Genomic DNA, 13324 nt, shown 5'->3' with positions numbered 1-13324 from the left:
CAGTAACCTGTTTAGGCTGTTGATTCGGAGTCCATTGCATTTGTTAGCAAAGGCTCATCCTTAGGTTTGAGCCAAACTGGTCAGCTCTTCTCTTTGGGAAGTCAAGGGAGTACCTCTCAGACATTTTTGTCACAGTGTCACGTTGTTCTTGGTGCTGTTCTGGAGTGTGAGCTGTGGCCCTGTTTTCCTCTGTTGCAGGTGAATTCGGAAGGCAAAGCCAGTCCTCTGTCACTCCTTCAGATGGCCTCTCCAAGTGGCTTCTGTGTCTTGGTTCGCTTGCCCAAGCTGATCTGTGGAGGAAAAACACTACCAAAAACATTACTGGACATTTTGGCAGACGGCACAATTTTAAAAGTCGGAGTAGGGTGTTCAGAAGATGCCAGCAAGCTTCTGCAGGATTATGGCCTCATCGTTAAGGGGTGCCTGGACCTGCGATACCTAGCCATGAGGCAGAGGTATGGTTTGTATGAACACTTGGATTCCTGTAGCTGTGGGGCGAATATTTTAGCAAAAGTTGTAGGTTGCTGCTACTGCTGCTAAGTCACTTCAGTCATGTCCCACTCTGTGTGACCCCAGAGATGGCAGCCCACCAGGCTCCCCCGTCCTTGGGATTCTCCAGGCAAGAACACTGGAGTGGGTTGCCATTTCCTTCTCCAATGCATGAAAGTGAAAAGTGAAAGTGAAGTCGCTCAGTCATGTCCGACTCTTAGTGACCCCATGGACTGCAGCCTACCAGGCTCCTCCGTCCATGGGATTTTCCAGGCAAGAGTACTGGAGTGGGGTGCCATTGCCTTTTACTGAGATTCAATAATGAAGCCTCTAAAATACTTTAGAAGCTTAGAGGCATCCGAGATGCCTATTGAATTTGTGAGGAAATTTTCCACCTTCTGAGAAAACTTTAGCTACCTAGAACTGGTCTTTTTAGTGAAACATTAATAAGATGTCTCTATAAGCTACAGGTTGTAAACTGATGAACTCCTTGGGCAAATTAGAGTTGCAGATTTTTTTTTTTTTTGGCCTGGTGGTGTCATCTGACCTCAGATGTGCAGATGACACCACTCTGATGGCAGAAAGTGAAGAGGAACTAAAAAGCCTACTGATGAAAGTGAAAGAGGAGAGTGAAAAAGTTGGCTTAAAGCACAACATTCAGAAAACGAAGATCATGGCATCTGGTCCCATCACTTCATGGGAAATAGATGGGGAAACAGTGGAAACAGTGTCAGACTTCATTTTTGGGGGCTCCAAAATCACTGCAGATAGTGATTGCAGCCATGAAATTAAAAGACGCTTACTCCTTGGAAGGAAAGTTATGACCAACCTAGATAGCATATTCAAAAGCAGAGACATTACTTTGCCAACAAAGGTCCATCTAGTCAAGGCTATGGTTTTTCCAGTGGTCATGTATGGATGTGAGAGTTGGACTGTGAAGAAAGCTGAGTGCCAAAGAATTGATGCTTTTGTGGTGTTGGAGAAGACTTTTGAGAGTCCCTTGGACTGCAAGGAGATCCAACCAGTCCATTCTGAAGGAGATCAACCCTGGGATTACTTTGGAAGGAATGATGCTAAAGCTGAAGCTCCAGTACTTTGGCTACCTCATGCAAAGAGTTGACTCATTGGAAAAGACTCTGATGCTGGGAGGGATTGGGGGCAGGAGGAGAAGGGGACAACCGAGGATGAGATGGCTGGATGGCATCACTGACTCGATGGATGTGAGTTTGAGTGAACTCCTGGAGTTGGTGATGGACAGGGAGGCCTGGCGTGCTGCGATTCATGGGGTCGCAAAGAGTCGGACACGACTGAGTGACTGAACTGAACTGAACTGAACTGATGATATTTGGGGGAATTTTAGTATAAGTCCAGAAGATTTAATGTAAAAATCTGTATTTCTAGCTTCTCTTAGGTGATTTGACTACATGAAGTCAGTTCTGGGTGGTAACAGTTGGCGGGTAGCGCTGTCCTCTTCAATTTGCCAGAGTCCCCACCTCTCCTGCTGTAACCCCTGACTCATCCTGAAAAACATTTGAATGTACAAACCATGCTTTAGGCCAAAAATAATGAAACCTAATGCTTCACTGAGAGGAAGAGATTGTCCTTTCCGTTGGCATTCTATTATTAGGGAAATTCTACCTTTTTTTAAAGCTATGTTTTCATGTATATTTGTGGTCCACGTTTTAATAGTGTGAACTGAAACAGCCTTTATCCCTGACTTTCTCCATGACACTGATACTAAAAGTTTGGCTGATTTGATAAATCAAGAGAAAGCCTGATTAAAATCTATGTTTATCATAATTTTTTAGTATTAAATGAAATTCTATTTTGGCTTAGTAAATAAAACTCATAAAGTGTCAATTTTTTCTAGTAATATATTAAAATATTTACTATATAAATTTTTTAGCTCAGTAAAAGTATTTGGAGTTTACTAGCAAAAGCCACTTTCCATCAGGCCTTCCTCCCCCTAGCACTGGCTTCCCAGAGGTGCCTGTCATGGTCCGGGTGTGGGTTGGAAAAGAATTTCCAAACATGAGACAGAATGAGAGGAAATAAAGTTTATTAGACTGGGAGACGCTATTAGTGGACCAGCTCAAGGGAACTGACGTTGAACGGGGATCCTTAATCCACTTTTATACCCAGGGTACAAGGAGTGGGATAGGTGTCTTGCGGGTCATTTGCCAATTGGATGAGGCATGTATGCTGGGTTGGGGAAGAGTAAGGCAAATACCTCCTCCCTATGGGGTAGGAGGGAAGACAGGTTATACTGCTCCATTAATAATTACCTCATGGGGAAGGGAAAGGCAATAAGGGTCTGATTTTTCCATTCCTGCTTTCCAAGACCCTCCTTAGTTTTATCTGCTCTTTTGTTCTTGGATCACCATAGTGCCCAGTTACTGCTATTAGAGGACGTGTGTATAGTGGCCAGGAATTGACTCTGGAGCGGATTATGTGGGTGGGAGTCCCCATCTTCCTCTTAACAGCTGTGTTACCTTTGGCAAGTTCCTGAGCCCCACTGTTTCTCAGTTCCCTTGTCTGTAAAAAGTAGAAATAACAATATTCCCATCTCATAGGATTGGTGTGAGGATTGAATGGGTTAAACTATGTAAAGAACTTAGAAATAGTGTTTGACATATAGTCAGAGTGCTGTGTAAATTTCAGCCATCATCCTCATCATTACTACTACCTTCAGCACCATGATCATTTGATTGATTTGTCCTTCCAGATCACTTTCTATCCAATTACAGCCCTCTTTGTGAGTATATGGGCTTCCCTGATGGCTCAGCGGTAAAGAAACTGCCTGCAATGCAGAAGACCCGGGTTCAATCCCTGGGTCAGGAAGGTCCCCTGGAGAAGGAAATGGCAACCCACTCCAGGTATTCTTGCCTGAAAAATCCCATGGACAGAGGAGCCTGGAGGGCTGCAGTCCATGGGGTCGCAAAAGGGTCAGACACGACTGAGCAACTGAGCACACCCCCATGCACTGTGAGTGTATAGAAGTTATAGGTGCCCTGGCTTACACGGCTAAGTGCAGAATGGCCAAGTGTCAAAACAAAAAGGTGGCCAAAGTGGAATATTACTGTAAACTTTCCTAGATATAAGAACGAAGCATTCAGCTTTTTAATTTTTAATGAAATCTAATTTTAAACATTCTTTATTTTATTATTGAATACTTTAGTAGTAAAATTTAAAATTTTTGACATTATAGTAGAAGAAATTTGACATTATACTTAACACTTTTAGCTATAGGTTGTCCCTGATGTTGGCTGTAAGAGATTGATACTTTCATTTGACTTTGGAAAGGAACAAAAATTTTCTTGGTAACGCTGTTCTCTTTTCTTCATGCTCTCTCTATTTTTATTATATGTTGCTGCTGCTAAGTCACTTCAGTCGTGTCTGACTCTGTGCGACCCCACAGACGGCAGCCCACCAGGCTCCCCGTCCCTGGGATTCTCCAGGCAGGAACACTGGAGTGGGTTGCCATTGCCTTCTCCAGTGCATGAAAGTGAAAAGCAAAAGTGAAGTCGCTCAGTCGTGTCCAACTCTTCACACCCTGTGGACTGCAGCCTACCAGGCTCCTCCATCCATAGGATTTTCCAGGCAATTATTGAAACTTGTGTATGATTCTGGAATGTTTCCTAGTGAAACTTTGAAGTGGCAAAGATGGCCTCTTGTTTTTAATTCATCCTCAAAAAATGTGAAGCTTGCCCAAATATGACATTTAAAAAAAAAGATTGATGACCTAAATGGAATTGAATTAATAAAAACCAAGTGCTGTCTTTCAATGAGGGTAATGATTTCAAAAATTACAAAATACCAAGGCTTGATAAATTGGATAGATGTTAAAAAGATTGAAATAAGGATTTTCCTGGTGGTCCAGTGGCAGGAATCTGCCTGCCAATGCAGGGAACCCAGGTTCAATCCCTGGTCCTGGAAGATCCCGCATGCCACAGAGGAACTAAGCCTGTAGCCCACAACTGCTGATGCCCACGTGCATAGAGCCTGTGCTCCCCAACAAGAGGAGCCGCTGCAGTTCGAAGCCTGCACACTGCTGCTAGAGGGCAGCCCCTGAGAAAGCCCGTGCGCAGCAACCAAGATCCATGCAGCTGGAAGTAAAATTTAAAAAATAAATAAAAAAGGATAAAGTAAGTATTTACTGTCATGGAAGGAGGTCCCCGATGCATTAAGTGATAGAGCAAGTTTCCGAAAAAACTATATCTGCTCCTCCATCTAGCCACCTCTTTGCTTATCTGTAGAAAGTGTCTGGAAGGGCCACAGCATAACTCATAAGGGTCATTATTCTTGAGGAGTGGAAGTGAGGGGGTGGAGGATTACTCTTCTCTGTTGTCTGCATTTTTAACAATAAGCATTCATTTCTTTTATAATTACTATTATAAAGGAAAACATGAAAAGATTTTAAAGAGAAAGTACTTTGTTTACCCCAAAGTATTCATTTCCATCAATTGGACCCTGACCTTATATATTTCACATAAGTATATCTGGACTTTTTTTTTTTTTAACTTTTTAGTCAGTGCTGCCGTTTGGGGGTGATGAAATCCATCAAGTTACTGCTTGTTTTTGTAAGGAAAGACTTCCTTTTCTTTATCATTACAATGATTTCATTTTTCAGAGTAACTGAGGGAGTCCTGTGTATCTAACACTGACAGGAACCTCATCTCCTAGCTTCCTCTAAAACTTCTAAGCTCTCACCTGGTAACCAGGAAGTCAGCCTCACTTGGGTAGACTGATTTGTTCTTTTTATTGTTGGACTGATATATTCTTAATTTTACATTAACCTTTATTTGAACTCTCCAATCTTTGGCTAAGTTAATTTTTTTCACCTCCCTGCAGCTATTTTAATTAGAAAGTGTTAAAAGAGTAGAGGATTATTTGATTTTATGGTATCTTCACTCCCTCAGTGAAGATAGCCTTATCATATTTTTCAAATTTGAAAAGTAGTGCACAAACAGTAGCCAATTCAGATATAAAAAATGTAAGGATTTCTGATCACCCCAAACCCTACACCTAGAGATAGCATCACTAACATTTGATTAATATTTTTCTACTTAACTCTTTGTGCTTCTTCTCTCTCACATACCTAGAGTCACATACACACATTTATTGTGTACTGTATATATATTAATACAAAGAGTTCATAACATATGTTTTCTTTTATAATCGCTTTTTACTTCGCTAATATGTCATGGATATCTTTTCACATCAATATAGATCCACATCCTTATTTTTAACAGCTAATTGCATGGATATTTAACTAGTCTTCTATTGAGGGTTGTTAGATTATTTCCAGTTCTTTGCTACTGTAAATAGTGCTGTAATGAAGATTGTTTTATGTACATTTGCCTGAGGATAATTTACTAGAAGTAGAATTATCAAATCACAGAATATTCCTGTTCAAAATTTTGATAGCTGAAAAAGCCTTGACTGTGTGGATCACAACAAACTGTGGAAAATCCTTAAAGAGATGGGAATACCAGACCACCTTACCGGCCTCCTGAGAAATCTGTATGCAGGTCAAGAAGTGACAGTTAGAACTGGACATGGAGCAACAGGCTGGTTCAAAATTGGGAAAGGAGTCAAGACTGTATATTGTCACCCTGCTTATTTAATTTATATGCAGACTACATCATGTGAAATGCTGGGCTGGATGAATCACAAGCTGGAGTCAAGGTTCCTGGGAGAAATATCAACCTCAGATATGCAGATGATACCACCCTAATGGCAGAAAGTGAAGAGGAACTTAAGAGCCTCTTGATGAAGGTAAAAGGAGGAGAGTGAAAAAGCTGGCTTAAAACTCAGCATTCAAAAAACAAAGATCATGGCATCTGGTTTTATCACTTCATGGCAAATAGATGAGGGGAAAATAGAAAGAGTGACATGCTTTATTTTCCTGAGCTCCAAAATCACTGTGGATGATGGGTGCAACCATGAAATTAAAAGATTGCTTGCTCCTTGGAAGAATGGGGAAACCTAGACATTCCTAGGTTTATGACAAACCTAGACAGCATATTGAAAAGCAGAGACATCACTTTGCTGACAAAGATCTGTACTGTCAAACCTATGGTTTTACCAGTAGTCATGTATAGATGTAAGAGCTGGACCATAAAGAAGGCTGAGTGCTGAAGAATTGATGCTTTCAAACTGTGGTGCTGGAGAAGACTCTTGAGAGTTCCTTGGACAGCAAGGAGATCAAACCAGTCAATCCTAAAGAAAATCAACCCTGAATGTTATTGGCAAGACTGATGCTGAAGGTGAAGCTCCAATACTTAGGCCACCTGATGGGAAGAGCTGACTCACTGGAAAAGACCCTGATGCTGGGAAAGATTGAAGGCAGGAGAAGGAGACAGAGAATGAGATGGTTGGATATGATCACTGACTCAATGCACATGAGTTTGAGCAAACTCTGGGAGATGGTGAAGGATAGGGAAGCCTGGCATGCTGCAATTCATGGAGTCACAAAGAGTTGGACACGACTTAGCAACTGAACAACAAACAACATTTATTGACAAACTTTTTCATAAAGATTGAACAGATGTTCAGCTCACAAATTTTAGAATAGACTGTAATTTAATTCTTCATGTTCCACAATACTAGATGTAGTTGTTTTTTAAAGATCTTCATAATCTGATAGAGGTTAAAATTGTATATACTTTTTGTTTTATTTGATGTAGTGAGATTGAGTATCTGTCATTTGTTTATTGGCCATTTATGTGCCTTTTTTTGATTGTCCTGTTCTTGTCCCTTGCCCATTTTTGACACATGATTTTATTTATTTATTGTAGAAACAATTTGCTCTCTAATGGGCTTAGCCTGAAATCACTCTCTGAGACTGTTTTGAACTTTCCTCTTGACAAGTCCCTTCTGCTTCGCTGCAGCAACTGGGATGCTGAGAATCTTTCTGAGGACCAGGTACTTCTCTTATCAGAGTAGTTGAAGAGTGGAAGAGTCATTGCTTGTAAAGTATAATTAAAAACTCTAAGCCTCAAAATGATATATATTGCGTGGAGATGCCTTAAAATAGCCTCCTTGATGATACTCAAGATAAATGCTCTATAATAATGTACATGCCACTTGAATAAAATGGTAAGACTCCCTGTTCTATTTTTTTTTTTTTTTGGAGCATTTACTATATGCCAGGGATTTCAGAAAAATGTAAAATTTTTATCACGAATAAAAATGCATACTTTAGAAAAACAGTGTTGTAAGACTTATTATAAGGAACAGCAAGTAGTTCTCCTGCCTTCCTCCCTCATTCTTAATTGCTCTTCCTTCTTTTCAGAGGCAACCAATTCCGTTTTTTTTCTGGTAATTATCATTCTATTGTAAAATTGCATGCATATATCACTCTTTCCTTTTCTACATATTGCCTTTTGACTTCTTGCTGTGGAAAACAGCAAAATTTAGTGCTCTTGCAATTGCTGTATCCCCAGACAGATACTTATTCCCTCCCCCATGCTCCCAACAGAGGTAAGTTGTCATTTTTATCAGATTAATATCTACTTATATTGGTATTATTTATAGCTGCTCCACATAGTCAATTGCAGTTAAGTATTTTTCTTATACAACTCTTTCCCAGGAGTAGTAATTTATATTTTCGTTCGCTTAGTTTTCTGTATACCTGTTAACTGTGTCTACTGCAGACTCTCCTATCTGCTGGTTCAGACACAGTCAGGTAACTTAGTCGTTTAAGTTTCCCTTGGAGCTAGCCCTCATGGAGTCCTTGGTCTTCCTGATACTTTCAGGACTGGTTGCTCTGTAGCCCTGCTACTCACATTCTGTTTGTGTCAGAGTGGGAATTCTCTTCACCTCTCTGCTATAGCAGGTCCTCTGTTTTACAAATCTTGTGTCTTTTTACTTTCTTGTCCCGGTGGAGTTCATTGAAAATAGCTTCCTGAGAAAAGGAGAATAAGAAGTTAATTTATGACATCCTGCATGTCTGAAAAGATACTTGTTTCCTCTCTATTAACTGATACTTTGGCTGAGGATAGCATTTTAGGGTGGAAATCATTTTCCTTCAGAACTCTGAAGACAGTGCTGCTTGTGGCTTCCACGCTTGATGTTGAGTATGTGACTCGTTTTTTCTTCTTTATTCTTAGTTTTAAAATTCATGATGATATATATTAGTGTGAGACATTTTCCCCTATAGTCTTAGAATTCAGTGGACCCTTTCGATCTGGAAGCTCATGTCTTTCAGTTCAGGGTATCATTCTCATAACATTTCTTAGGAAATTTCCCTTTCTTTTGTTTCTAGAATTCGTATTGTATGTGTATTGGATCCCTTGAATTAATCTTCTCATTGTCTTAGTAAAATGTTTTCTCTTTGATTTTCCATCTCTATATTTTTTGTTTTATCTTCCGGGAAATTTCAAGTTTATCTTTCAATATGTCACTCACATTTTTAATTATTCCTGTTGTTATAAGAGCTCCTGGTCTTCTCTGAATATTCACCTTTAAAATAACTTTTCATTTTTGTTTAATAATATCTTCTATTATCTTAGAGTATTGAAGGTTCTGAAGTTTTTTTTTTTCCTTCCTGCATTGCCTCCTTTTCCTCTGAATTTCTAATTTTAAATGTTTGATTTGGCCTTTGTCTTTCATATTAAAGATTTTTTTTTCAAATGTTTAGATCCTTGCCTATCCATTTTTATTTATGAAGGAGACATTAAAGCACCAATTGAATCTACTGGCCAACTGAATCAAGTGCCAATTGATGAATGAATAATAAAATACAGTATAGCCATAGAATAGAATATTATTCAACACTTAAAAGCATACATGCTACAACATGGATGAGTCTTGAAAACATTATGCTAAAAAGTGAAAGAAGCCAGTTACACAAGATCACATATTGTATGAGTCCATTTATATGAAGTGTTCAGAGCAGGCAGATGTGTAGAGACAGAAAACAGATTAGTGGTTGCTTAGGACTGGAATAAGTAGGGGATGACTGCTAAAGGATATAAGATTTTTCACTGGGCGGATGAAAATGTTCTAAAATTGATATGATAAAGGTTGCACAACTCTGTAAATATACGAAAAATCCTGAGTCATGCAGCATCTCTAAAAGACATATTTGGAACAGTTGGAGGCATTAGAAGGCAACCGAGTATTATTGTATTTTATCAGTGTTAAAGTGGGTGCGACTGTGGTGTGGCTATGTAGGAGAATGTCCTTGTTCTTAGAAGATATGCACTAAAGTATTTAAGGAGGAAGTATCATAGTAGCTGCAACTTAATACTGAAATGTGTTCAGCCAAAAGAGAAGTATTTGGTGTATGTATTATAAAGAGATAAAGCACATGTTGACAGTTGTGAATGTCAGTTGTCATTCTTTTCTGTAGGTTTGGAACTTTCAAAATAAAACATTGGGGAGAAAAGGTTAATTGCCACCAAATTTGAAACCAGATTTGTGATCCATATTGTTACGAAAATTCAGAATTTCCAAAGACTCTTATTCATTCAAAATATTTATTGTTTTTTTTAATGATAAGTGTAATGCTTAATGAGATTTTGTAAAAATATAGAAAATAATATTTAAACTTGACATTTAAAGAAATGGAATGAGAGCATAGCACATATGGCCAAATTTTTTTGACTAGTGGGTTTTATTATCAGTAACTATAAACTATAATCAAATGTTGGTAATTGTCAGTCTTCTCTCTCAGGCCACTAGAATCTTCTAGTCTTCTACCCAAGAAGTATAAGCCTACAGCCTATATTCTGGTAGCTGAGTGGAAGAGGTGGTGCTGGTTATCTCATTATTTAATATGTAGATTTTCCCATAATCCCTCTTTTGCCTGATGACACTTTGCCCCCAACCTCTGCCACCCCTGATATTACAGGTCCAGATCCTCCGTGATTTAGCCACTATATAACTTACACTTGTCAAAACCCAAACTCTGTACACTGAGTAAAACAAAGCAGTAATAATATGAGTTTATTGCAGTAACTCATGTGACCTGGTACTTCATTTTTTTTCATTGCTAAATATACTTCATTGTATAGATAGACCACATTTGTTCATCATTTGGTAGAGTTTTGAGTTGCTTTCCTTTTTTTAGGCTGTTATGAATAATGCCACTCTGAATATCTGTGTATAAGTTTTTATGTGGACATACATCTTCAGTTCTTTTGGGTAAACAGCCTACAATGGAATTGCTGAGTCATATGGTAGCTTTATGTTTAACTGTTTCAGGAATTGCCAAACTATTTTCCAAAGTAACCCACCAGCAATGTATGAGGGTTCCAATTTTCCATACTGTGTTTGACTTGGTTTTAATTTATATTTCCCTAGTGACCAGTGATGCTCAGCATCTTTCATGTGCTTATTGGCTAACGTTATATCCTCTTTGGAGAAATGTCTATTCAGATCCTTTGTTCACATTTTAATTATGTTGCTTGTTTTTAAATTGTTGAGTTTTAACAGATATATGTGTGTGTATGCATATATATTCTTTATATATTTTGGATGCTAATCTCTTATCAGATATATAATTTATAAATACTTTCTCCCATTTTCTGCAAATTTTCCTTTCACTTCTTTGATGGGATCATCTGAAGCATGAAAGTTTTAATTTTGATGAGGTCTAGTTATCTGTTTTTTTCTTTTATTCCTGATGCCTTTGCTGTCATATCTAAGAAATTGTTGCCTGACCTAAATCTTACACTTAATCTTACGTTTTCTTCAAAAATCATATGTTTTAGCTCTTACACCTAGGTTCATAATTCATTTTGAGTTAATTTTTGTGTGCGGTCTGAAATAGGAGTCCACATTTATCCTTTTGCATGTAGATACCCAGCTATTCCAGCACCATTTGTTGAAAGTGCCTTGGATTCCTTATCATTTGAAAACAATTTATTAAAAAAGTATTCTGCACTCTTCACATTCAAACACCTTCTTTTTCCTGTGGAAGACTGCTTGCTGACAGACATGTAGATGGTTGAGTCTATGTGGAAAATTTTATCCAAATTTCTTTTTCTAGTATTCTGTTCTTTTTTTGTTGTTCTGAAAGAACACGCAGAAAAAAGATCCATACTAATAGTGTTATTTACCAGGCTTGCTTATTAAAGGTGAATTAAAGGAATTTTAATTAAAGTCCTTACATGCTTTGTTAGGAAGAGCTATTAATAAAATTAATAGTTTTGACTACTTTTATTTATGACCGGCTTGCCTGTGCCTAGTTGCTTGAGAGAATGACTTACTATTGTTAAATACATAAATTCCAGAAATGGACCCTTGTGACTTTTGATCTGAGGTCCATGTTTGAAGCTGTTTTTCTTGTTTTACACATCATATTAGTGTGTACAGCAGTTTGCTTCTGATCAGTAGTCACACAGGCCTCTTAATAAATCTTGGTGTCAGTTGTCCTAGACGATGACCATTTCCAGAGTGAAATTCATGTACTAGCTGTCAGACCTGTGATAAGTACCCAACCCCAAGCTGGAAGAAAATCTGTCCAGCAGGTTTGGACAGATAGAAGATAGAATACATAGAAGACAGAAGACAGATAGCAGATAGAAGGAAACTTCACTGATTTATATAGATTAGGAATTTCAAGTGTGACTTATTCTAATAAGTCATTATTCTATCTATGTTACATGAGGATTCATTATACCATTTGATTATTTTTGTCTAGTTTGATTTTTTTTGTAATGAAAAGGTTTTAAGGAGTAGATGGTACCTGAGTTACTGTGCATCTTGAGTTAGAACCTGGAAGCGGTCTCTTATCTTTGTGACTGACTTTGAACTTGCTCTCTCTCTGGTTTGCCTTCTGGATTCTACTGATCTCTGACTTTTCTCTTCAGGTAATTTATGCTGCCAGGGATGCCCAGATTTCAGTGGCTCTCTTTCTCCATCTTCTTGGATACCCTTTCTCTAGGAATTCGACTCTAGAAGAAAACGATGACCACATTGTCTGGAGAAAAATCTTAGAGAAATGTCAGGATGTGGTAGATATCCCATTCCGAAGCAAAGGGCTTAGCCGATCAGGAGAAGAGGTTAATGGGGAAGCAACAGAATCTCTGCAGAAGACAAGAAATAAGAAGTCCAAAGCTGATGGAACGATGCCAGGCAACCACCAAGGGAGAGACCCCAGAAAACATAAAAGAAAGCCCCTGGGAGTGGGCTATTCTGCCAGGTAACTGAGTCGTTCTGTATCTAGTAGGTTCAGTGGCCCAGCCTGCAGCAAAAGGCGTGATGCTTTACCCTGGGTCTGGGAAGAAGGCTTGTGTGGTAAGATGGCAGAGGCTCTCCAAGGATTTTTATTTTTCCTTTCCTTTAAGGACATTTGGAACTAGCCTTTATTTGTGTACTTTTCCCTTTTACCCTTCTACTGTTTTATTTTTGAGCAGTGGAAGTGGAAATGAGGAGTGCTTAACCTAGCTTTGCCACTGACCTTGATACCACCTTAGATCTGTATTTCTACTATAGATGAGAAAAGTGAAAGTGTAGTCCCTCGGTTGTGAACCCCGTGGACTGTAGCCCTCCAGGCCTCTCCGTCCATGGGATTCTCCAGGCAGGAATAGTGAAGTGGGTTGCCATTTCCCTTCTCCAGGGGATCTTCCTGACCCGGGGATTGAACCTGGATCCTCTGCATTGCAGGCAGATTCTTTACCATCTGAGCCACCAGGGGGTATAATTATTATTCCTTGCTTGCCTCAGGAGAGCAAAGTAACATGAAGTGCCTCAGACTTTTCAGGAGAAATGAATCATCTGATTTCTTACTCATTTGATATTTGATTGTTTAGAATGGTATCCAGGCCCTAAACTTATGTTATTTTCTAGTCAATGAGAATTTTCCTGTACAGCTTATGTCTCT

General features: G+C 38.8%; 1 protein-coding gene across 1 annotated transcript in view; it reads left to right on the top strand.

Moving 5' to 3' along the window:
* The window catches only part of EXD2 (exonuclease 3'-5' domain containing 2), a 59991-nt gene that overhangs the window by 36497 nt on the left and 10170 nt on the right, over window positions 1–13324 (top strand). Inside the window, exons 3-5 of the mRNA XM_040226212.1 lie at window positions 199–455; window positions 7290–7416; window positions 12312–12643. Of these exons, the coding sequence (XP_040082146.1) occupies window positions 199–455; window positions 7290–7416; window positions 12312–12643 (716 nt within the window). The remainder of the gene's footprint in view (window positions 1–198; window positions 456–7289; window positions 7417–12311; window positions 12644–13324) is intronic.

This window comes from Oryx dammah, unplaced genomic scaffold, assembly GCF_014754425.2.
Source record: "Oryx dammah isolate SB20612 unplaced genomic scaffold, SCBI_Odam_1.1 HiC_scaffold_26, whole genome shotgun sequence".
Taxonomy (NCBI): domain Eukaryota; kingdom Metazoa; phylum Chordata; class Mammalia; order Artiodactyla; family Bovidae; genus Oryx; species Oryx dammah.
Note: the sequence above shows the minus strand (reverse complement) of the source record. Positions and strands in the feature narration are given on the sequence as shown.